The 27,402-nt window shown below is 37.0% G+C and overlaps 1 protein-coding gene across 1 annotated transcript in view; it reads left to right on the top strand.

Moving 5' to 3' along the window:
- Positions 1 to 20,072: 20,072 nt before the first annotated feature.
- The window catches only part of IDH2 (isocitrate dehydrogenase (NADP(+)) 2), a 42,847-nt gene continuing 35,517 nt past the window's right edge, over positions 20,073 to 27,402 (top strand). Inside the window, exon 1 of the mRNA XM_053717689.1 lies at positions 20,073 to 20,346. Within this exon, the coding sequence (XP_053573664.1) occupies positions 20,229 to 20,346 (118 nt within the window). The 5' untranslated portion in view covers positions 20,073 to 20,228. The remainder of the gene's footprint in view (positions 20,347 to 27,402) is intronic.

Genomic DNA, 27,402 nt, shown 5'->3' with positions numbered 1-27,402 from the left:
ACTACAGTGTACCCATCTTCTGATGGCTACTTCCAGCAGGATAATGCACCATGTCACAAAGCTCAAATCATCTCAAAATGGTTTCTTGAACATGACAATGAGTTCACTGTACTCCAACAGCCTTCACAGTCACTAGATCTCAATGCAATACAGCACCTTTGGGATGTGGTGGAACGGGGGATTTGCATCATGGATGTGCAGCCGATATATCTGCAGCAACTGTGTGATGCTATCATAATGATACAAGAAGAAAGGGCGCCTCCTAGTGTAGCCAATATACAAAAGGGCAGATATAATCAGATGTAAATTTTATACTCACAAATTGTGAAGGCAAAGGTAGTGCCAAGGTAAGCGGTCTGGGAACTCAGCAGTGTCCCAGATGACTGTGCACCAAATGCCAGGGCAGCTCCTCCTGATAAATTGATGTTGCAATCTGAAAAAATGGAAGATATACGGAGGGCGACTCCTAGTGCAGATCAGTTAGCAAAATAAACACCCACTAACTTCTCCCTTTAGAAAGATACTCACACAGTGGAAAGCACACTAAAGTGCGAATGCAGCCCGCTGGGTATATTAAAGTGGCCCAGCGCACATACACACTCCGGCAATGAACTGTTCCAAGGTTTTTTTGATGATCAAATGAAAAGATAGGAGACTTCAGTAGATAAAAAGAGCTTTATATAAAAACCAATGAATGAAAAAATAAAATCAATCAGTAAAACACGCTACACGTTTCTCAGAGCTGACCACTCTGTTTCCTCAGGCAAGTAATACTGATCTATAGCTGAAGTCTCCTATTTATTTAACCTAAAACCAATTAGGATGTGAGTTACACCCAGTACACACCCTTTCTCTTTTCCCACAGGTGCATCTATGGTTACCTTTCTAATAAAGGACAGCACTGCTTCATTAAAGCATATAACATATCTAATCTTATCCAATGCATAATGTGCAAACATCTTATCCAAAACTTACATGAATACATAGGTATACAATGTAGAAAAAAAACACTTTAACAAAAAAAATAATACATAGACATATAAAAAAGTGATACAGCACGTTAAACAATCTTGTTTGTAACCAAAATTATATGTATATGAGTACATAAACTTTATACTGATTTTTTCCCTAGGTAATGAACATCCGTTGCCACATTCTTATTGTTTATGTAAGATTATCTTGTAATGCCAGTTTTCCATATCGTGGAGACTTTGTTTGTTATTTCAAAATACTGACCAATACAATCATGCAATATATGTGAATCATAACTAATGACCGTTTGTTATTATGTGTTTATTCCACAGCCGAACTTCTAACTCTATCTGTATCCCTGTTTATGTTAGCATTTCTTATAAAGCAACACTCTGTGTTTATTTTCTTTTAAAACTTATTCAAAGCCGGCATATACGCCCATATGTAATGATCTGACGTGATTTTGTTACATACAAATTTGAAATCGGCGTCTATCATAAACAATGTTGCAAAGTAGATAGCCAATCAGATTGCTATATAAAAACAGAGGTGTGTGGATCTTACCCAATGACTATGTTTAGTAAAATTTAAACCAATCGATGAAGCCTTATTTTTAAAACAGGCTGATCTTATCCTCACAGCCCTTAGCCGCTATGGCTATAATGATACAAACTATAGCTAACGAACAGTGCGATGTCTGAGTGTTACATAATAGTTACCTATCCTTAAAAAGTTTTTCCACATATCCTAATAGATAGTGAACTCCTCTATACTAGGACGATATATCCTATTATTCTCGTATTGAAAATAATTTTGTGCTGTTATCTGTGAGGAGGTGTGTCCGTATTGGCCAATGATCCATTCATGGCTATTAAAGTTACATACAAATTTGAAATTGGCGTCTATCATAAACAATATTGCAAAGTAGATAGCCAATCAGATTGCTATATAAAAACAGAGGTGTGTGGATCTTACCCAATGACTATGTTTAGTAAAATTTAAACCAATCGATGAAGCCTTATTTTTAAACAGGCTGATCTTATCCTCACAGCCCTTAGCCGCTATGGCAATAATGATACAAACTATAGCTAACGAACAGTGCGATGTCTGAGTGTTACATAATAGTTACCTATCCTTAAAAAGTTTTTCCACATATCCTAATAGATAGTGAACTCCTCTATACTAGGACGATATATCCTATGATTCTCGTATTGAAAAGATTTTTGTGCTGTTATCTGTGTGAAGTTGTGTCTGTATTGGCCAATGATCCTTCATGGCTATTAAAGTGGACTAAATTGGATGTGATAATGTGAAACGTGAATATAAATGAAAAGCTTACTTAAACTGAGATCTATTCAAAGTGCCAAATATGCCTGTATCTATTGTGAAAATCATTTAGAGTGGTATATAGCTAAATCTGTACTATCAAGTAGTATATATGTATATATATGTATTCATGTAAGTTTTGGATAAGATGTTTGCACATTATGCATTGGATAAGATTAGATATGTTATATGCTTTAATGAAGCAGTGCTGTCCTTTATTAGAAATGTAACCATAGATGCACCTGTGGGAAAAGAGAAAGGGTGTGTACTGGGTGTAACTCACATCCTAATTGGTTTTAGAAGAAAAATGGAGAGGGCGCCACATAGCGTGATATTGCTTTAAAAAGGATAATACAACAGCAGAAAGGTAATGCGCTTACCGGAGACCGTGGTACTGTGCTGTGACCAGTACTACTGAGCCTGCTAGCACTTAAGTCAGTGGCTAGTACACTGTCAGATCCGATTCCTCCCGGGGCTTTATCCTGGGGCCAAGGAATGGTGCTGTGAGCGTTTCTATGTCCAGCAACTGAGGTGTGTTGCTCAATTGGATTTAAAACAGAAATAGAGTGAACAACTTCCCAAGTTTAAAAGATTTCAAATCAGCTTTATTATAACGCGTTTCTCAACCACCAAGGGTCGTTTCTTCAGATATCAAAGCGAATAAAAAGTATTACAAAACTTGACAATTTATACACATTGGATACATAAAAAGGAAGTTGTCACATAAATTACAAACCAATGAAAAACATTTCAAGACTCACCTGAGAGGCCAAACAAAGGGCTTCACAGGTGTTACAATGGGTGTGAAAACAGCATTGAAAGGTCATAATTATTTAAAATTGAATCAGCTGTAGACTTCAGCTAAAAGAAGGTCTTAGATCCATAAACATAGTATATTAGAAAAAACACAAAGACAAAAAATTAAAAAATACAAAATACATAAAAGCAAAAATCTGCAATTCCAAGTATCAAATTTAAAATTATATAAATTGTTTTTGTATATAAACATATGATGCTCAAAGAAATTGCACCTATAAAATATATTAGAATGTGATAAAAATCAAATAATCTAAAATGAGAGAACCATGACAAGTTCAAGTGTGTATTGTATTGTAATGTGTCTGAGAATTTTGTTGTGTATTTAAAGGGATATTTGTTGTATATTTAAAGGGCTATTTGCAATGCATTGGATATAGAAATATATCCAAATATTAATTCCAAACTGGTATATAAATGATATGTGAAATGATGCCTAATGTGCAATCATGGTAAGTGTGCATAGAAAAATAACAATAATGATTATATAAAAAAAATGATTATATAAAAAAAGAGCAAGTAAGATCTATTGTAAGGAAAAGACGAGACAGTGTATTTGATGTTTTTTTATTATTTAAAGGGACATTTGCAACGAGATATGTGTCTGTACTTGGTATATTTCAATTCTATGTAGTAGAACTAAAATGTAAAATATATACTAGTGTGCGAATCTTGCATGGAGTGTTGTCAGTTCGCATTTATTGTAATGGAATGTGAGAACATGGTAGTACTAAAGACTGTTAATTGGTGTACTAGCATTATTGGAAAAAATAATAAGATAGCCCATGAACATCTTAGATGTTGGCAGTGTACTTAATAGGCATCTATTTTCGAAGCTGTTTGTACATAGTGCCTAAAAACTGATCTCCATTTTGTTTCTGATCTCACCACTATGAGATGAGTTATAGAATTCCATGGAAAATATTAGACGATATGTACTTAATGGGCATCTATTTTCGAAGCTGTTTGTACATAGTGCCTAAAAACTGATCTCCATTTTGTTTCTGATCTCACCACTATGAGATGAGTTATAGAATTCCATGGAAAATATTAGACGATATGTCTTAGACAAAAATGTAACATGTATGAAAAAGGGGCAGACCTCAATATTGTTGATGGAAAGGGTGCATGTGTAAAATGTAAGGTCAAAGATGATGTAACGATCTGTCTGTTGGTGAGTTGTACTAGCAATATCGATATAATTGAAAAAACCTAAGGACATCTTTATTGTTTATTAACAGTGTACTAAATAGGCCTCTATTTTTAGAGCTATTTGTGTATAATGCTTATTGACAGTATGTTTGATAGACATCTATTTTTAAAGCTATTTTTGCATAATGTCGAAAAACTAATCTCCATTTATGTTTTTAATCTTGCCACTATGGAAAAAATTATGAGATTCAAAAAAGTATTAAACGGTATGTATTTGGCATTTGTGTAGCGTGTTGGAATAATGTACAGACCTCTGTATTGTTGATGAAAAAAAGTGCATATATTGTGAAACATGGTGGATGCATGTATCTTGTGTATTAATATTTGTGACAAAAAAGGTTATGATGTGTTGGTGTATGTGAAGTCTTATGAGTATGAATTTAGATATATGGTATAAAGTGGTGTAAAAGTGATGTTAAGTTCAATATCAAAAATGGATGAACTGCAATTGTTGTTACAATAGGCACTCGGACGCAGAAAAACAATACATCCATATTGTCACAAATGTAAATGTATGGATTTGATGTTAGATGTAATCAGTGTATGGATATGGTACAGAAAAAAGCAAAATAATGGAATAAAGGCTATATTGTAGTTTGTGGGTGTGTAGGGGTTGTGAAACCAAAGGTAAATTGGTTAGCTGCAGTGGTGATGTCAATCAATTGAAGGCTGCCAGATCTAAATTGGCATTGAGCCCCAATGGATATAGTGTTCTTAAACGATATATCCAAAATGTTTCACGTTGTCTCAATTTGAGTAGTCTATTGTAATCATTATTTTTTGGAACAAAATCTATCGGAATGTAATTATAGATATAAGGATTTCCATTATGTTTAGGTCTGCCCCTTTTTCATACATGTTACATTTTTGTCTAAGACATATCGTCTAATATTTTCCATGGAATTCTATAACTCATCTCATAGTGGTGAGATCAGAAACAAAATGGAGATCAGTTTTTAGGCACTATGTACAAACAGCTTCGAAAATAGATGCCCATTAAGTACATATCGTCTAATATTTTCCATGGAATTCTATAACTCATCTCATAGTGGTGAGATCAGAAACAAAATGGAGATCAGTTTTTAGGCACTATGTACAAACAGCTTCGAAAATAGATGCCTATTAAGTACACTGCCAACATCTAAGATGTTCATGGGCTATCTTATTATTTTTTCCAATAATGCTAGTACACCAATTAACAGTCTTTAGTACTACCATGTTCTCACATTCCATTACAATAAATGCGAACTGACAACACTCCATGCAAGATTCGCACACTAGTATATATTTTACATTTTACTTCTACTACATAGAATTGAAATATACCAAGTACAGACACATATCTCGTTGCAAATGTCCCTTTAAATAATAAAAAAACATCAAATACACTTTCTCGTCTTTTCCTTACAATAGATCTTACTTGCTCTTTTTTTATATAATCATTTTTTTTATATAATCATTATTGTTATTTTTCTATGCACACTTACATGATCGCACATTAGGCATCATTTCACATATCATTTATATACCAGTTTGGAATTAATATTTGGATATATTTCTATATCCAATGCATTGCAAATAGCCCTTTAAATATGCAACAAATATCCCTTTAAATACACAACAAAATTCTCAGACACATTACAATACAATACACACTTGAACTTGTCATGGTTCTCTCATTTTAGATTATTTGATTTTTATCACATTCTAATATATTTTATAGGTGCAATTTCTTTGAGCATCATATGTTTATATACAAAAACAATTTATATAATTTTAAATTTGATACTTGGAATTGCAGATTTTTGCTTTTATGTATTTTGTATTTTTTAATTTTTTGTCTTTGTGTTTTTTCTAATATACTATGTTTATGGATCTAAGACCTTCTTTTAGCTGAAGTCTACAGCTGATTCAATTTTAATTATGACCTTTCAATGCTGTTTTCACACCCATTGTAACACCTGTGAAGCCCTTTGTTTGGCCTCTCAGGTGAGTCTTGAAATGTTTTTCATTGGTTTGTAATTTATGTGACAACTTCCTTTTTATGTATCCAATGTGTATAAATTGTCAAGTTTTGTAATACTTTTTATTCGCTTTGATATCTGAAGAAACGACCCTTGGTGTTGAGAAACGCGTTATAATAAAGCTGATTTGAAATCTTTTAAACTTGGGAAGTTGTTCACTCTATTTCTGTTTTAAATCCAATTGAGCAACACACCTCAGTTGCTGGACATAGAAACGCTCACAGCACCATTCCTTGGCCCCAGGATAAAGCCCCGGGAGAAATCGGATCTGACAGTGTACTAGCCACTGACTTAAGTGCTAGCAGGCTCAGTAGTACTGGTCACAGACAGTACCACGGTCTCCGGTAAGCGCATTACCTTTCTGCTGTTGTATTATCCTTTTTAAAGCAATATCACGCTATGTGGCGCCCTCTCCATTTTTCTTCTTAAACAGTGCTATCCCTGCTCTCTGGGAACAAGAGGAGCTGCCTACATAGGAACCTTTGGATTAAAAAGACCACCAGACCGATATAGGACTGCAATCATCTCTTCTTAAACTCGTTATTTGAGTGAGACACACTTGGCGAGAACGGAGTAACTATTTGTGGGACTTGTCATTATTGTTTGGGTTGTATTTTGCATTTTATATTATCTATAGTAGCGCGCCTTCGTATCTCCCAGTGAGATACTACACTAATTGGTTTTAGGTTAAATAAATAGGAGACTTCAGCTATAGATCAGTATTACTTGCCTGAGGAAACAGAGTGGTCAGCTCTGAGAAACGCGTAGCGTGTTTTACTGATTGATTTTATTTGTTCATTCATTGGTTTTTATATAAAGCTCTTTTTATCTACTGAAATCTCCTATCTTTTCATTTGATCATCAAAAAAACCTTGGAACAGTTCATTGCCGGAGTGTGTATGTGCGCTGGGCCACTTTAATATACCCAGCAGGCTGCATTAGCACTTTAGTGTGCTTTCCACTGTGTGAGTATCTTTCTAAAGGGAGAAGTTAGTGGGTGTTTATTTTGCTAACTGATCTGCACTAGGAGTTGCCCTCCGTATATCTTCCAGTGATGCTATCATGTCAATATGGACCAAAATGTCTGAGGAATGTTTCCAACACCTTGTTGAATCTATACCACGAAGAATTAAGGACATTCTGAAGGCAAAAGGGGGTCCAACCCGATACTAGTAAGTTGTACCTAATAAAGTGGCTGGTGAGTGTATGTATATAACTGTGTGTGCAAATATGTGCATGAGTATGTATGGGTGTGTATGAGGGTGTATGTATATGTATGTAAATAGGTGTGTACAAATATTCATGTGTGTATGTATGTGTGTGTCCTCTTATAGGATACAGTATGAGATTGAAATCCAGCACTCAGACCCAAGGTGTGTGCAAGCTAGCATAGGATCACTGCAAGGATCCAAACAGTATCCAAAATCTTCAAAAAATGCAGCAGCACCACTTCTCATATAAAAAGTTCCTTTATTAAACACATAGTAGGAGCAGGTAAAATAGAACGACGTTTCGGGTGGTTATCCCTTAGTCATGTTCACATACTGTTTGTTAGACTTAATCAACTTTAAATAGCCATCAGTCAGGTGAGACCACACCTTTCACCTTAATTACTTAGATATACATTTTTCTTAGCCTCTATTGCCATCTAGTGGTCTAACCCATATCAAACATATAATTTTATTATACAAAAAAATATTTTTTTATAAAAGAGAACAATCACATGGAGGACACATCAGATTCTCAAGGAGCAAAGGTTTTTGCATACACAGATGTTGAAGCTGCCAGAATCACTACCCTGGTAAGGGGCTCTCGTGACTTTCTGAGGACACCACAGACAGAAGTCAATATGAATAATTATGAGAGACTTGCTAAAAGAAATATGTCTTATCAATTGCATGCATCTACTTTGGCAGAATACTACAGAATTAAACGTATCCCTAGAGATTGAGGATGAGTACAAGACCAACACTTTTATCAAGCAATAAGGACTACTGCACTAAATTTGAACAAATTTTGAACAAATGTTCACTGGACTTAATCGTACTCACGGTTGAGTATTTGCAGATGGCCATTGATGCCCAGACAGATGAAATCAAGGAGGTAGTCGCAAGCCTCAAACAATCCGCAGGAGATCTCGACATCGATAAATCTATAAAGGAAATAAACATGAAGATTATGGAGCTGAAAAAAGAGCTTGAAAATAAGAAGCGGATCAAATTCAACCGTGATGAGAACGATTACCTTACCGGAGCGGTTTACAGGTGGACCCGGGACCCAACAGGAAGTTCAAGAAACGTCACTTCCGGTGCGGCTCGTCGACGAGAACGGAGGTCACAGAAGACGGCTAGCAGCTCTGACAGTACCATGGAATCCACCTCAGGGGATTCAGATGTCGGAGGAGACGGGGCGGTAGGAGGCATCACCGCAAAACCAGTCCACAACAAGGTGTCACAGGTACCACCAAGGAAGACACGCCGGGCGAACAAACACTAGTGCTGAACATCTCTAAGGTAGAACTTTCAAATGCCCAATACAAGGTGTTGGAGAAGGGACTTTCTTTTTGTAAACAAGATCATTGCAATTGGTTTAAATTAGATCAGGACCTTTACAAATTTAATAGAAACCTTAAGCTAAAATCCTTTTTTTCCAATGCTTATGATGGGTTTAAAAGTCAATTGAAAAATGTTTCTACCCCTGATGATTTAGCTATCAAGAGTCTTGGATTGAAAAATAAGAGTGCATTTGTTCCAACTTGCTATGATTCAAGTATTGATGTTTTCATGAAATTGGTTAAGTCTGATTTGGATAACCTTAAGAAAAAATGTTGTAAGAAGAAATTACGTTTTTTGCCCAATATGTCTAAAGAAGATAGTCAAGCCTTACAAGCAATTTGCAATAATAAAGAATTGATTTGCAAACAAGCTGATAAGGGCGGTGCCACAGTTATTTTAGATAGGGGGTACTATATTGGTGAAATTAAATCTCAATTAGCTAACACTGATGTATATATGCTATTAACCTCAGACCCCACATCTAAAATTGCAGTAGACATAAAAAGATGCATTCAGAGAGCATTCCAGAATGGAATTATTGATAATGAAACCAAAAATTATCTTATTAAAGAGGAATACACTATACCAGTACTTTACACTCTCCCAAAGGTTCATAAGAATCTAGGGACTCCCCCTGGACGTCACATAGTGGCGGGTTCTGACTCTATTTTTACAAATATATCCATATACCTTGACAGACTGTTGAGACCATTTGTAGCTCAGGCTATGTCTTTTATTAAAGACACTAATGATTTTTTATCTAAGATTGAGGGTCTGCCAGGAAATATGGATAAATGTATCTTGTATAGCTTGGACATTGTTAGCCTCTACACGTCCATACCACATAGCAGTGGGTTAGATTCTATCAGATATGCTATTGGCAAAAATAATAGGTTCACTGCTATGCAACAGCAATTTATTATAGAGTTAATGGAAATTATTCTGCACTGTAACTATTTCCTTTTTGAGGATTCTTATTTCTTACAAAAACAAGGAACTGCTATGGGGTCCAACGTCGCCCCTACCTATGCCAATATTTTTATGAATATTTTCGAGGAGAAATTTGTATATGAAAATGAGCTCTTCATTCTATGTGGCGCCACCTGGTGGCGCTACATAGATGATATATTTGGCATTTGGTGGGGTGACGTTGGATCCCTACAACAATTTGTGAGTGAATTGAACAGGGCATCAAGATGTATTAAATTTACAATGTCTTGGAGTGAAGAATCTATTAACTTCCTTGATACTAAAATCTATAAAGATGGTTCCCTTCTAAAAACAGATATATTTAGAAAGGATACTGATAGGAATAGCCTCCTACACTTCTCTAGTGCCCATTCACCTGCTTTGGTGAAATCTTTGCCTTACAGTCAAATGTTAAGAGTAAAGCGAATAGTGAAAGACAAAGCTTTGGCTTTGCAGAGACTACAGGAGATGGGCATTAGATTTGTGCAGCGTGGTTATCCCCCTGGTTTGATTCAGGAGACTATTGATAAGGTGATACAACTACCTGACGAAAGGGTCAATACTGGAAATACCAATAAGAGAAAGGACCCTGATAGGATGGTATTTGTGTCTGAATACAATTCTTGCAGTTCAGAAATACAAAGGATCATTAGGAAACACTGGCATGTTTTGAGTGAGTGTAATCCTGAGGTACTAGCATTCCGCCAACCACCTATGCCAGCCTACACTAGACTTCCTAGTCTAAAAGACAAAATTGTTAAGGCTGACGTGGGTTCTAGTAAGAAATCCAAATTGGGGTACATTACTTCAGAGAGAAATGGCTGTTTCCCTTGTCTTAATTGCTCCAGTTGCAATAACATGATAAAATCTGATATATTCATCCACCCCCTTACGGGACAGAAATTTAAAATAAAGGGCTACTATAATTGTAATGCTAATTTTGTTATATATCTAATTAAATGTCCGTGTGGGTTAATTTATATCGGAGAGACGACCCAGAGGGTGAGAGACAGAATAATTCAACATAAATCCAATATTAGGACAGGAGATTTAAAGGCCCCAGTTGCCCACCATTTTTTGAGTAAAGGTCACTCTATTGCACAACTAAGATTTCAAATAATAGACCATATACAGAGCCCTAGACGTGCGGCAATAGAGAACTGCTTCTCAAAAAACGTGAGGCATTTTGGATCAATAAATTAGATTGCTTAATCCCCAATGGTATGAATAGGGAACTGGATTTAAGTGTATTCCTGTAAAGTAAAAGATCTTTATCTTTATACGATTCCTTTTCTGGCATTTAATTTTATAATTTTAAATTTTGACATTTTTGATATCTGCTCTTCAACAAATGTGATTGTTCTCTTTTATAAAAAAATATTTTTTTGTATAATAAAATTATATGTTTGATATGGGTTAGACCACTAGATGGCAATAGAGGCTAAGAAAAATGTATATCTAAGTAATTAAGGTGAAAGGTGTGGTCTCACCTGACTGATGGCTATTTAAAGTTGATTAAGTCTAACAAACAGTATGTGAACATGACTAAGGGATAACCACCCGAAACGTCGTTCTATTTTACCTGCTCCTACTATGTGTTTAATAAAGGAACTTTTTATATGAGAAGTGGTGCTGCTGCATTCTTTGAAGATATAGGATACAGTATGGGGGTGGTCAGCAGAGCTCTGTTAACAGGAAGAAAAGTGTCCCTCTGACTATTTCAAAAGTTGAGAGGTATGGTGCGGTTTTGGAGACTTGCAGGAGGTAAAGTATGGTTAGGTCTGTCTCCTAAGTTGTTATCAATAAAAACCTTATTTAAATACAGTTTTTGTAAAATTATTTTGTGAATCAGGACAAGTAGATCATTAAGATTATCTGGAGGCGCTGAGTTAGCAATATACTTGCCTTACAGATAGGGTGAGTTTAACTGTGTTTTTTAGGAAAAGATGACAGAAACTAAGGTTTATTTTTAGTGATAGTAAATCATAGCGTTTGTTATACACTTGGCATTACCAGCACTTTAGCAGAGACGCTGAAATCAAACAAATGGCTAGAAAAAATGGCCACGGTCACCTGATGCAATGTCACGAGATGTTACGACGCACTACGTGATTCAAGATGGCGGTGGTAGGAAAGAACATCACTCGCTAGATGGCCGCCTGTTGTAAACCCCTGAGATTTAGGAATAAAGAGGTGCCGACAGAGTGGGAACCCAGCGGAAGCTCAAGTATATTAGAAACACATGAAATGATTCAAAAACATTTACATGAACATTTATTTTACCACTGTACCATCAATTAAGAAAATAAAATACCAGAGTACAGAAAAAAAAAAAATGCCGGTATGGGAAAAGGCTGCACAAGTGCAGAGGCACAAAAAGGTGGGAAATTACAAAAGGAAAGATAAGATAAAAGTTTACAACAGATATAAAAGTTCTATTAGGAGAAAGGGATAAAGAACAACTCCACTCTCAGTGAACGAGTGGAAAAGAAGAAAGTATACAAAGCAAAACAGTAAAAAATCAGTTATACATCACCTCTGCCGGAGAGCAGTAAAGAAAGAGGAAGACTTATTCTATATTATGGCTACTAAGACCCTAATGGTTGGGGGCTTATTATTGTTTCTTTTTTTTTTATAACAATTTTTATTGAAACAATAAAACATCGCACATGTTACATATCATTATCAAAAAAATACAACCATGGAAAAACATATACATTGGATGGATCTGGTGTGCAGGAAATACGGTGGCAATCTAGATTAACATCATAATAGGATCCCTGTGTTGTATAACTCCAATTGTCACAAAGTATTACAAGTTGAAGTCCCATTCCAAAGGATATCAATAACAGGTACACAATCTTTATTTCAGCATTTTTAGCAGATGATGGCCGGAGCCCAGGACATCTCCCAAGTTAATATATAGGGTGCATTCAAAAGGGTGTGAAGTGTACTTATGAGGCGTCTGTGCTATGAGGGGGGGTTGTGAGATGGGTGGTCGGATCTTTAAGTGAATGTAGATATTCCTCCCAAATAAAACACAAATCATGGAATTCCCCTAATTTTCCTGTTTTGGTGTAGTGATATTGTTCTAGTTTTAGAGCCGTAGTCACTCTGTCTCTCCAGAACTGTAGTGTTGGCAATGTGTTTTTTTTCCAATTATAAGGGATGTATCTCTTAGCCATATTTACCATGAGCGTCAAAAGTTTAAGTCTGTACATACAGCGTATATGGGGACGGACATTGAACAGAAATGTCCATCGTGTGTGAGGGATAGGGGAGCCCAAAACTGTCTCTATTTCCCTACCTATGTCTAGCCAGTATAGCTTTACAATAGGGCAAGTCCACCAAATATGTGCAAATGTGCCCCTGTTTCCGCATCCCCTCCAACATTTTATATCATAAGAAGGATCATCTTCCCTAGCCTGTCCAGAGTATAATGCCATCTGCATAGCAGTTTTGTGTTCATTTCGGTATCCTGCAAAGATGAGGCTGAGGAACTCATTTGCCTAAAAATTGTGTCCCAAGTTTTTGGTGATATGTGATCATCCAGTTCAGATTCCCATTTTCTAACATACGATGGTGGGTGTGTGGTTTGATGTGAAATAAGCAGTTTATAAGATGTAGATAAGGTGCCTTTGCTTGGTAGTGTGTATGGCACATGGACTCAAAAGGTGTCAGGGGTCTAGAGATGTTGTTCTTTTTAGCGTGTGTCTTGGTGGCTATGTGAAATCTGATGGTATGTCAACAGGTTATGCTGATCGAGGTTTAATATATCCAGAACCTCTCGTTTAGTTTTAAGCTTTCCGTTTTGTAAGACCTTGTACCAGGACATGCGTTGGTGTATCGTTGACATGTTCCTGGCGCGTGTGTGAGGTTGAATGGGGGTCTGAATATCATAGATCAGGGGGGTCAGTGGGGATTGTGGGATGAGATAGATTTATGTGACCTCAAGATTTTATGCCATAACCGAAATGTCTCCTGGACAGTGAGTGGGTCAATTGGCTGAGCAGAATCAGCACATCCTTGATTGACTGGAGACCAGCATCGGTCTCCAAGTTGTGTGGCCCTGCAAAGTTTGGTTTCAAAGGACACCCATTCCTTGTGAGCCGTATGTTTACACCAGTCTACTATCCTAGCCATGTGGGTTGCCTGTTTATATAACTGGAGATTTGGTACTCCCAGTCCCCTGTGTAGTTTATTGCGGTATAGTGTTTGGGTAGCGATTCTTGGTCGTTTATTGCCCCATATGAAGGAGTTTATTATTTTCTGTAGCTGATATAGTGACTTATCTGGGATGGGGATAGGGATTGCCTGGAGGAGGTATAGGATTTTTGGGAGAATGATCATTTTAATTCTACCTAACCAGGATAAGGGTTTTTGTTTCCAAGAGGTCAGAGTGGTTATGATATGTGTTTTAAGAGGTTCAAAATTTAGTTTCAAGTGATGCAGCTCGTTTTGTGGGGTTCCTACATTGATAAATTCTGATTTGGAGTAGTTAATTTGAAAATATGACTTCTCTCCAAATTCATGTAGCTGTGACATGAGTGCGGGCACCAAAGTTTCTAAATTTGTGAGAGTTAGGATGATGTCATCCGCATACAGGAGGTCTTATATTCTATGTGATCTATGACTATACCTCTGATTTCCGGGTTGAATCTAATGTATGTGGCCTGGACTTCCATTGCTAAAATGAATAACGTGGGGGATAGGGGGCAACCCTGTCAAGTGCCATTCTCGATTGTAAATGGTTCGGATAGACAGTCATTTAACTTAATTTTGGCCGTGGGTTATTATAAAGGGCGAAAATTTTGTTAAGTTATTCAGTGTTAAAGTCAAATCTTAGGAGCGTTTGTTTAAGGAAAGACCAGTTCAAGCGGTCAAATGCTTTTTCAGCATCCATAGAGAGAACTACCGAGGGGATATTTTGTTTACTTGCGTATTCCATAAGGATGATGATTTTAGTGGAGTTGTCCCTTGCCTCTCTGTGTGGGTGAATCCTACCTGGTTCAGGTGTATAAGATGTGGGAGTACATTATTTAAGCGAGTGGCGAGAATTTTAGCATATAATTTGACATCTACATTCAATAGAGAAATGGGGCGAAAATTTGAGGGGGTCGTGGCTGGCTTGCCTGGTTTAAGCAAAACCACAACGTGTGCTTCTAACATCGAGGGTGGGAACCTTGCCCCTTGATTTATCTCGTTGAAAATTGTGGCCAATGTGAGGCTAAGTTGTCTTGAAAAACTTTATAATATTTCGTAGAGAACCCGTCTGGCCCTGGGCTTTTCCCATTTTTCAGTGTTTGTATGTTTTTTTTATTTCTGGGACAGTGAAGGGTGAGTTAAGTTGTTTTAATTGGGTCTCTGTCAGTGTGGGTAAAGGGCAGTTTTTGATGTATTCGCCTAATGTCCTATCAAAATTGGGTAAATCAGTAGGAGACAGGTTATATAGTTCTGAGTAGTATGCGTGAAACGCCTGGAGAATTGCAGGGGTAGTGGTTAAGGGTGTTTGTTTGGGGTTTTAATTCATAGATGTGTGATTTAAGTTTTTTCTTTTTCAGAGCTCTTGCTAGGTATTTACCAGCTCTGTTATTCTCATAGTGGAAGAGGCTATTTATTTTGTGCGAAAGTTTATGATGTTCTATTTGTAAAAAGTCATCTAGAGCTTGTCTAGTTTTCGTTATTTCGGTCAAAATATTATCGTCTAGTGGAGAGTGCTTGTGAATGTTCCAAATCTGATAGTTTAGTAGTCAGATTGTCATACTCTACCCTTTGAGCACGTCTCGTTTGGGCTCTTAATTTTATAAGTTCTCTCTGAGTAGGCATTTGTGTGCCTCCCAAACCGCGAACTGGTTAGAAGTTGAGGCGATATTTATCTGGAAATATTCCTCTATATTTTATTCAAATGATCGACTGAATCTACTTTGGTAAGCAAAGTGTCATCTAACTTCCATAAGAATGGTATATCCTGTGTTCCTGCCACATAACATCTAGCAAGACTGCTGAGTGATCTGACCATGCTGTAGGTGATATTAAACATTTTTTCACTGCCTAAGACCCTTTGGTCAGTAAGGAAGTAATCAATCCTACTGTGTGACTTGTTGGGGTGGGAGTAAAATGTATAGTCCCTGGTGTTGGAGTCTCCAAATGTGTATAGTTTATGGAGTTTAAGTTGTTTCCAAAAATATGTATGAAATTTCGTCCTATGTGTGGGGTGGGGATTATTGCTATCTAAATGTGGCTGAAAGTGTAAATTGAAGTCCCCACCTATAGGAGATGTCTAGAATACGGTTAAATAATTTCACAAAGAAAGGTTTTGGGTTGCTGTTAGGAGCGTATAAATTGACAAACAAAACTGGTCTTCCATATAGGAGGCCTACCAAGCCTAGGAATCTGTCTTCGTTATCTGACTCTTCTTTAATCAATGTAAAAGGTATATTTATTTTCAATAAAATGCTAACGCCGCATTTTTTAGAGGGGCCCGTGCTGTGGAAATGTTGTGTATATGTTTGTCCTAAGTATTTTGGGGTGTTTCCCTTTCTAAAATGGGTCTCCTGGAGGAAAAGTATATAGGCCTGCCTCTTCGAAATATCCGAAAGGGCTTTTAACCGTTTACATGGGGAATTAAAACCCTTGGCATTCTGGGAGAAAAGAACTAAGGAGTGTGGCATTTTAGAATTATGACAAGGCATTATCTAGGTAGAATAGCACACTAAATTTATAAGTATCTGAGCTTGTCAAGCATACAATGGCTGTATAAGAGGCGAGAGAACATTTCCAAATAGTAACATAATCTGAGCGTGCATTATCTTCATACACACGATCAAAACAAACAATATAACTATGCATGAAAACATTATTAACACATTGTGAAATGAAAAACTGTAACATTATAAAGACAAACAAATCTCTAAGTCTGAAAGCAGACATAAAATGAGATATAACACTAAAAGGGGACATACAATCATAAGGTCCTGTATTTTGTTGACGTAAAGTTCTTGCTTATCCCCAAGTAGGAATAAGACTTAAATATAAGTGTCCTGGGGCCTGTGATAGCTCTAAACAGGGGCAGCACATTACTTCATGTGGTGACCAGCAGTCTCGTATTAGATATATATCTATTAATAGGCTAAATACGATACCTGTCTCGGCGTAACTGTCCCGTATTCAGAGTCCAGCATATGTCTAATAAGAGAAAATAAAATAGAATATAATAGTGAGTTTTGGTATCTGGACCCGGGTGGAGGCGTCACACGAATAAGAAGTATATGGTGTGTCTCTAGTCCTCTTCAGACTGAGAGGGGAGGTTGGCTCTAGGTGAGGGTTGCTGCTTTCTAGGTTTTCTTGCCGTTTATATCATTTTATCTGTCTTGGACATCTTGGTTTGCCATTTTGCAGGGTTGGTGCTTGACCTTCTGTTAGCTCTCTGTTGTTCTATTGTCAGAGGTGTTCAGTCCATTGAGTGGTCAATGCCCAGGTCTTTGCTGAAGGCATTCATATCCTCAGGATTGTTGCATATCAATCTTTTATCATCTCGTACAACCATGAGGTGTGTGGGGAAACCCCATCTGTACGGAATCTTCTTGCTTCAGAGCAGTGTTGTTAGAGGAGTTAATTATTTCCGTCTCTGCAGCGTTCTTGTTGAGAGGTCTTGGTAAATTTGTATAACATTACCCCAAAATCTCACAGGCTGTTGTCGTCTGGATTGGTTGAGAAGCATTTCTTTTTCAAGGAAATTTTTAAATCTGATGATAATATCTCTAGGTGGAGCCTTGTCTGGGGGTCTAGGCCAGAGGGCCCTATGTGCCCTTACCCATAAAATATCTTCTGTGTATGATTTTTCTTTAATAGCAGAGAAGAGAGCTTGCAAATATTCTGGAAAGTCTCTAGGCAAGATAGACTCAGTGATACCTCGTAGGCGCAGGTTTTTCCTCCTGCTCCTATTTTCTAGGTTGTCTATTTTGTCTAATAGTACCTCAATATTCTCTTGTTGTGCAGTGGCGTTGTTCTCTATACAGGTAATATATTCCCTGATTTCTTTGGTGTCTGCTTCCAGCATTTCAACTCTAGAGCTCATGGTTTGAATTTCTTGTTTGAACTCTGTGAGTTCTTCTCTGAGGCATGTTCTAAAAATTTCTGAAATTTCCTGCTTGGATGCAAAATGTGATAGGAGAGAGGCAGGGATTGTTTCAGTCTCCCCTGATGTCGGATCAATTGCAGGTCTTTGAGATTGTGTGTTGGGGGGAGATTTACTTTTATTAGCCAGAGCAATTGTAAGAGAATGTTCTGTAGCAAAAAAAGAAGGCATTGTATGCGTTTTATTTATTGACAGTTTGGCTAATTTGTCAGTTTTGGTTAGCCTTCTGGATGTCATTTGATAAGGTGTTGTAGTATCCTCTCTATTTCGTTGGGTTAAGGACGTATATTAAGGACACCCTTGCTTATTGGTATCCACTGTGTAGATGATATGGGTTAAGGGGCTAGAGTTAGTATTGTGGGTAGCTGTGTTATGTCACTTTCCTGGTTTCTAGCAGCTATCCCTAGGATATTGGTCTCTGCCTATAAATGTCTCTTTATTTATTTAGTGTAACCGACTGGATTGAGCAGATATAGCGTAAGCCTCCTCTATCTGCTTATATTGCCCGCAATGTTATCGGTGATACCGGTGTCCCTGTAGTTAATGCGCCACACGAGCGCTACCCACGTGGCTAAGATTTTTTTTCCCAATCTCACCTCAGTGTTGTAAGTGGAGGCTTTAGTGCGGTACTTTTGGTTCCGGAGTTGATACCCGACCTGCTGCATTAGTACAGTGTCGTCTACAGGACAGCTCTGTGGTGTGAGCTACTCCGCAAGCAGCGTAAGTGTGACGGTCCTGTTTGCAATGTCAACAAGATGGCGCCTGCAGTGCACTCAGCCCAGACCTGTGATAGTCGCTCTGCAGCTTCTCCCGGTAGTTTGTAGAGTTGCGGGAGGTGTCCTCCTTGTCAGTATGTGCTCCTCTCTCTAGTATCCGTCCATATAGCATGGCATGGACATTGGATATGGCCCCAGGTAGTTATTATAGGACCCTATGTGCGGAGCTCCGGATTTATGCGACCATCGTGGTTGCTACCAAGCTCCGCCCCCCTATTGTTTCTTTTTTATGTTGTATCTTACTGCTGGAGAGTCACAAAATTACTAATACTTTTGTAAGAATCAGTTTTAAAAGTTTTTCAATTAAAGAAAGTTATGCTTTCCTAAGACACAATGTTTGATTACATCTAGGGAAGTTTAAAAAAAAAACTTTTTATAAACGGATTATCATTCCTACAACCTACACATATAAACTCTGAACATTTTTTTTTTTTTTTTTTACCTCAGGTCACTCACTGGCTATTTCACATGCTTTAATAAGATAAAAGATCATGTGAATGTCCAGAGTTCCTCTCTCACATGAAATGACTTTTTTACTGGCTAGGGTAGAAGGTTATGACATTGAGAATGTTGAAAGTCGGTTGTACTAAAAGTGACTTATAAATATATAATGGGAGGAGTGTTACACCACCCAGAGGCAGTAGCTAGATAATTTACAATCATACTTATTAACATAGGACGCCCTCACTTAATTCACCTTGACAATGCCCTACAGCTTAGAGTTTTCGGCGTTCCACTACATAATATACTGAGCTGCCGAGGCTCCGTACAATTTGGCGCCAGTAACTTCAAATAACAATAGATGGGCTTCCCAGAAACATTCCTATAAAAGGCTTAGACTTGGTAACTTTTAATACGCAGACTGTATCTGAAATCGTGCTGGTTACGTTCAAACCAATTCTGAACAGACGATGTATGTTGTAAATAGCTATTGAACACTTTTTTTTAAAAAAAAAATAATAATGGCATTTCAAGAAACGTTTGCAACTTTGACGCAGAAAATTTTGCTTTTTATGTAATTGTAACAACTTTGAAAATAAAGTTACTACATTTTACACCACACAAACCTGTACTACGCGCTACAGAAAATACAGAACACAGTATTGCCTGTCACCCTGACCCAAGTCACAGCGCAGGGCCTACTTCGCAGTTCGCACTGACTAAATAAAAGGAAAAAATGAATGAAAAATGTAACAAGCGCGCGCCCTAGCTCCAAGTGCCCTCCCCTACTTTTAGTTTCTCTTGAGCATGACGTCACTTGTCCTATATAAATCTGCGGCGCTTACGTGTGGGCCCTTCAAGCCGGGCGGCGTGGGGTGAACTAGGTGCATTGTACAGTGTAGTTAATTTATTATTGTTTCTCTTGCTCCGTGAGCTCGCTCCCACACCACCCGGTGCAGCTGTCTTCCACTCTCTGTCGCCTTCCTTCTAAGACAGAAACATGGCCAGTTATCTTCGAGTAGTCACCTCCGTCTGTAAGTCCTCTGCAGCAGCCTTTGGCAAGAACCCTGGAGCCCTCGCCCCGGCCCTGAGCCAAAAAGTGCAGCCGCAGAGAAACTGTGAGTAATTGTATTCCGAAGATAGGCTAATATACTATAGGTTTACGCTTTCTCATCCTTTGCTATGAAATAGTTGGGTAACCCTCTAAGTCCTTATCTGTAGTATGCTTAGTGATACTTTCCTTCATTCTCTAAGCTGTTCCTTCACATCCCTGTACGCGCTTCTGTAACAATGAGTAACGTGACATATGTTGCCGTGGCATCTGTCCCAAGAGGACTGTGTGTGCAGCTCTGGGTAGTGCTCTTTAGCTAATGAGACATGATTTCTCCATTTATTTAGACTTTTAATACCATCTCCTCTCATACTTCACCGGCTGAATGGCTGCAGTAGAGGTCAGATGCGCTGTAGCTTGTGGGCGCTTTACGTTTGCTTCTATTTTTGGCTCGCTGTTAGCTGCTTGCTAAAGATGGCTGTTCCTCCTACTGATGTATACATGCTTAAGTGATGAACTATAGGCAAGGCTCATACAGCGCATCATTTTGATTTAAGATTACAAAGTACTATCTCTTCAGGCCATCTAGTCATTCTTTATTCTTATTACTTTATGCACTTTAGTTTGGGGTATGTAATTGCCCAATATAGGTAAATTGCTAAAGTGTGCACAGACTCATCCCCCTATGAGGGGCGGCCTTCCAGGCATCTGAGGGTCTCTGCATTGATTCAGTGGAATAGATCTGGGCATACACTGCATCTATAGTAATAGAACTGGAGGTGACACATTTATTTGAACCCTAGGTGCAATGCTTGTCAGTGTTAGTACCAGATGTAAGGAATGTGTTAAAAATTAAAACAATGTTTTATTTTAACCATAACTAGCTTTTTAAGAGCCCAGACACAAGCTTTTTGCCAGATCCTTATATGATCAGGAGCAGTCTTGTTTGCAATAAGCAAGTTGTGATGAGTAACCTCCATTGGCAATTATAGGAGCTATAAAAATCAGTGGCAGAAATACTGGTCCTGCAGGGCTGACTGTGCAATGCAGAGGGACCCACAGGTAAGAGGTGGTCTGCCTGTCAAGATTGTGGGCCTCTGAAGGGCTTCATCACCTGCTGGGGACCAGTGGCAGGGAGTAGAGGGAGGCCACTGAGTGACTTGGGGAGTGAGGGCTAGAACAATTGCTGGTTGGCCTAGAAACTGTTCTGCACCTGATAAAGGTACAATGTGCATGAGAAAAGATTTGCTTAGAGAAAGAAACAATAACAAATGTGAACTAAAAGCACTTCATGTTGAAAGTGGCAGGAAGTCCTTGTTCCAGATCTAGTTATTTGATTACTAGTTAAGATGGATTTCAGTGAGCTTGGAGCGACAAGCTTAACAGAGTAGCATAATAGTTAAATATTTCATAAAACAAAATGTTGTGTTTAAACTGGTACCTAAACCACTTAAAACTGAAATTAAGAGAGCTCACAAGTGAAGCAATATTTCAAAGCAGATTTGATTGGAAAACTGAAATGAAATATTCTGTATAATATGTAAACTCAATCAGTGGCTGCACAGTTGCAACTTTAATCATATGAGCTGCTTGTCACTGGATCTGTTTGACCTTCAGGGTGGTGGTAATCGTACGTGGAGGCCCAGCCAGCCCATGGGCTGTGTACTGCACAGCAACTTTGTCAGCACACAGGTGCTGATATAAAACAAGGAAGCCCTGAAGATTGCAATCCTTTTAGTGTTTATAAATTTTAAAATAAAGGTCATTAGTAAAGCTTCCACAAGTTGGAGGAACATTCTTGTATCCGTAAAGAATTCAGTTAATCCTTACAAGAGAAGAGCTTGTCATGTGCAATGTGACGTTTGTCCTGCAGACTTTAACAGTGTGTGAAATTGCCATAGAGACAGCCAATGTCAACAAAGTGATAACTAAACTGATAGTACATGTTGTCCCTTTCACTTTAAGGTCATAAGTATATGGCGCTTATCTGCATGCTTATGGGAATCCCTTTCCTCAAGATTATCTTTAGATAGGTTTTATTTATTTTTTTTAAACCACCTGTCTTCTCTGTTTAGTGTATCAGTCTGTTGTGACATGTCAATGAAGCATAGAATTCTACCTGACTAACAACTTGAGGACTTTATTTTTATAGTTTATAGTCATTAACAATCAGACCATTTTCAGTGATGTCTTGTATCTTGTTGACTTGTTGAGAATCTGTTCTTTATGTGAGGCTTAAAACAAATCCTATACAGTATATGCATTTATACTTATGTTCATTGTTGTCCTGTATCTGTAATCTGGTGTATACACTTGTCTGCTACAAACTATAAATTCAAGCATCCTCACTTATTTTTTGCTTTGAGAGCAAAGCGTGTGGGTTTGCTGTCCAAATTTATTGGTATTAGGAATATTTTTATTTTTTTAAAAAGCACATATTAAAGGGACAGTCAAGTCCAAAAAAACTTTCATGATTTAAATAGGGCATGCAATTTTAAACAACTTCCCAATTTACTTTAATCACCAATTTTGCTTTGTTCTCTTGGTTTCTTAGTTGAAAGCTAAAACTAGGAGGTTCATATGCTAATTTCTTAGACCATTGAAGACTGTCTCTAATCTGAATACATTTTGACCACTAGAGGGCATTAGTTCACATGTTTCATATAGATTACATTGAGCTCATGCACGTAAAGTGACCCTAGGACTGAGCACTGATTGGCTAAGCTGCAAGTCTGTCAAAAGAACTGAAACAAGCGGGCAGTTTGCAGAGGCTTAGATACATGATAATCACAGAGGGTAAAACGTGTATTATAACTGTTGGTTATGCAAAATTGGAAATGGGTAATAAAGGGATTATCATCTTTTTAAACAACAAAAATTCTGGTGTTGACTGTCCCTTTAAAGTCCAATATTTATAAACGTTTATTTACACAGTACACATTGTTCAACCTGGTTTAAAGAAACATAAGGTCAAATTCAGTTTGTCATAAATATTTATATTATGCATAGTAAAACTATTTTGTAATGTACTATTGTGGCCTTTCAGTTCCCTGAAGGGGATAAAATGCCACACTTCTGAAGTCTTGTACTGCTACATGTACAGTCAATGCTTGCTCTGTGTAGTGGCTTATTTAAAACTTAAAAAAATATAAAATTTAAAAAAATTGAGATTCAGAACAAGCATACAAATTTAAAGGGCCATAATACCCAAATGTTGAAACACTTGAAAGTGATGCTGCATAGCTGTAAAAAGCTGACTAGAAAATATCTCCTGAACATCTCTATGTAAAAAAAGATATTTTACCCTCAAAAGTTCCTCAGTAGCCACATCCCATTGCAAAGGACATTCTAAGCAACAAATCAGTATGTCTGTCCCGCAACAGCTAAGGGGTTGAGCCTCGTGCACTCATGTTTTTTCCCTATTCAGTTTAAAAGGAAGTTTACTATGAAATCTCGAGTTAAGTGATATCTCATGAGATCACAGTAAGAGTTAATTACCTCAACACTGATGCTGATTGGCTGCTTTTCATTTCTTCATTTTTTTTTTATTTTTTTTTACCTGCAGCTGAGTATAACTTTTTTACACAGAACTTACTCTGATGAGCTGAGGAAATTGTGAGGTAAAATATCTCCTTTTTTTAGAGAGAGATGCTCAGGTGATATTTTCCTGTCAGCTTTTAAGTTATACTGCATCAGTTTCAAGTGATTTAGCATATGAGTATTATGTCCCTTTAAAAAGTTTCAATTGACTTCTATCACGTTGCTTTGTTCCTTTGTTGAAGTGAAATCTAGGTGTCTATAGCACTATCATGGCAGGAAATAGTGTTATCTAGTGCTCTTGCAAATGGATAACTATTTGGAAAACTGCTGCTATATAGTACTCCAGACTAGAAATAGAAAAATTAAAGGAACATTGTACACTAGATTTATTTTTTTGCATACAGGTTTTGTAGATCAAATTTATATAGCCCATCTGGGAGTTGTGTGTCTTGTAACAATGTATAGTTTTGCTTATTTTTTTTTTTTTTTTTATGTAACGTAGTGATTTCCAGACTCTTAACTGCTTCGTGACCAGACCACTTTTCCATTTTTTGAGTTTGGGACCAAGGCTATTTTTACATTTCTGCGGTGTTTGTGTTTAGCTGTAATTTTTTCCTCTTACTCATTTACTGTACCCACACATTATTATATACCGTTTTTGTCCCGCCATTAAATGGACATACCATTATTTTCATCATCTTATAATTTACTTAAAAATTTTTCTATAAAATATGATGAAAAAATAAATGGAAAAGAAACACTTTTTCTAACTTTGACCCCCAAATCTGTTACACATCTACAACCACAGAACACCTATGCTAAATAGTTTCTAAATTTTGTCCTGAGTTTAGAAATGCCCAATGTTTACATGTTTGCTTTTTTTGCAAGTTAATAGGGCAATAAGTACAAGCAGCACTTTGCTATTTCCAAACCATTTTTTTTCCTTCAAAATAGCGATAGTTACATTAGAACGAATAACCCTTCACGTGTGTGTATTTAGTAGACAACCCAAGTGATCTAGGCCCATTTTGGTATATTTCATGCCACCATTTCACCGCCAGATGCGATCAAATAAATAAAATCGCTAACTTTTTTTCACAATTTTAGGCTTCTCACAGAAAAATATTTACAAACAGTATAATCATGGCACATATGGTTGTAAATACTCTCTGGGATCCCCTTTGATCAGAAATAGCAGGCATAATATGGCTTCGGGATTGCTTTTTGTTAATTAGAAGGCTTCTAAATGCTGCTGCGCACCACACATTATGCCCAGCAGTGAAGGGGTTAAATAGATATACTTTTTGTATAAGGAGTATTGGCAAAAATGCTTCTAGCAAAAGATATCACCTGTTTTAGTATTAACATTTTTCTTTGCACGTGAAGCAATCGCTCGATACTCTCGGTATTCTACATTTCGCCACCAATAAGCAAGCATAAACCATGTTCGGAACCAAAAATGGGCCGGCTCCTAAGCTTTACATTCCAACTTTTAAAATAAAGATAGCAAGAGAATGAAGAAAAATTGAGTAAGTTAGGAAGTTGCTTAAAATTGCATGCTTTTAATGAATCCTGAAACTAAACATTTGTTTAGTATCCCTTTTTAAATACACTTTTGAAACGTTTTAACTTATCAGAAGCATTTTTGCTAATACGTGTATTACAAAAATGATTCTATTCAAAACTGAAATGCATCCACATGGATTCCAATTTTGGCAGGAATGTCCCTTAAAGGGACAGTATACACTCCTTTTCATATAACTGCATGTAATAGACACTACAATAAAGAATAAGATGCACAGATACTGACATTAAAAATCCAGTATAAAACTGTTTAAAAACGTACTTAGAAGCTTTCAGTTTAACTCTGTTGAAAAGGCAGCTGGAAAGCCCACTGCAAGTGGTAAATAAGACACTCCCCCCTCCCCCTTTTGCATATGAAAAGACCCTTTACACAAACAGGAGCAAGCTGGAGAAGGTAGCTGACGGTATTCAAATAAAACTTTGGGGCTTGGTTAGGAGTCTGAAAATCAGAGCAATGTTCATTTAAAAATAAGCAAAATTATAAATTTTTACAAAAAACAAACTTTATGGGCTTTATAAATCATCTACAAAACATTTATGCAAAGAAAAAATTAGTGTATAATGGCCCTTTAAATATTGAAACGTTCAGTATAGGTAGCAGGGTGGATTTGATTTAAATCACTGATTTAATTCACAATTTAAATCACTAGTCAGTAAGGCTTGATTTAAATCAGTTTTCTACATAAAGACTAATTCTTGCTGGTATAACTTTAATATGCAAGTAGATGAAGATTTTTAGAACAACTTTTCATATTTTTTTTATCCCCAGTTTAATAGGTTAATCATATAATTCATATTTGGACAACTTTTCTGTTGTACTTGGGAAGGAGAAAAATAATCATTACCTTAATAACAATTTAAATAGATTTATTCAACTGAAACAATAACATTACAGCATATTGTTATTTGCTTAAACAAACATCCATGTTTGTTAACTAATTTGGCTAAACAAAATATATATATTTTAAGAAACTTAGACTGTCAGCCCAGCCTACACATGAAAAACTTAAATACTGTCCTCTGTAGCTCACTCGTCATCTTCAGCTTCTTCTTTGTTCATAATCTGGAAAAGAAAAACAAGCTTTCCTGCTTTATCTGGTCCCAAACGATTTTCTCAATTTAGAATGAATGAGTCCAAAGGAAGAGAATATTCTTTCAACGCATGCAGAAGAAGCTACTGCTGTTTAAAGTGAAATCGTTACTTGAACAGTCTCTAAATCCAAGTGCTTAAGTGACTTCCACCAGTTCACTGGTGTGACTTGCTTTAAAATATCTTCAGCAAACCTATTTCTTGAATGGTTTCCCATTAGCTTTGAGGTTTATTATAGTTGGCATTACAGATGGATGATTGCTGGATACCCATGTCATAGCTCCTCTTTCTCAGCACTTAAGTTTTGACCCTGATACTGGATATTGACAATATTTGCCAAAAAAATGAGCTGGAGACAGTGCTTGTCCCATCATTTTTTTATTTATTATTTAAAAAATCTGCTTTTTTCTTTTTTTTTTAAAAAAAAAATCATTGATTTTTATCCACCCTGATAGGTAGGAATAAAATAAAGGTAAGTTATGAATAAAAAAATTCACTGCAGCAGGTAAAATGGCTCATTAGGAACATATTATAGGGGAGAAACATATTAAGATACACTAACTTTAAGTGTTAAGTAAACCTTTTAGTACTTAAAAGGCCGGTTAAATCCAGACCAGCCTGATCTAGACTTGTCCATGGAAGGAAAATTTTAAAAGGCATAGAGAGGTCATAGGCAAGGTTGCTGGAGTTAATACAGATCTATCTGAATGTGGCATAACTGGCTTGTGAAAGTGACATATGGTTCTCAAAGTACAGCTCTGCTCATGACTAAATCGTTATCAGATTATACTATATTTACACTTTTTTTTTTTTATACTTGATTGTATACAGAAACAAACTAGTTATCTGTCATGCTATCTTATGAGGGAAAGCCGGGAGCAAAGGTGTTAGGTGTATGTGCCTGTGTGT

This window comes from Bombina bombina, chromosome 6 (genome assembly GCF_027579735.1).
Source record: "Bombina bombina isolate aBomBom1 chromosome 6, aBomBom1.pri, whole genome shotgun sequence".
Classification (NCBI taxonomy): domain Eukaryota; kingdom Metazoa; phylum Chordata; class Amphibia; order Anura; family Bombinatoridae; genus Bombina; species Bombina bombina.
This window is presented reverse-complemented; position numbering and strand designations above follow the sequence as displayed.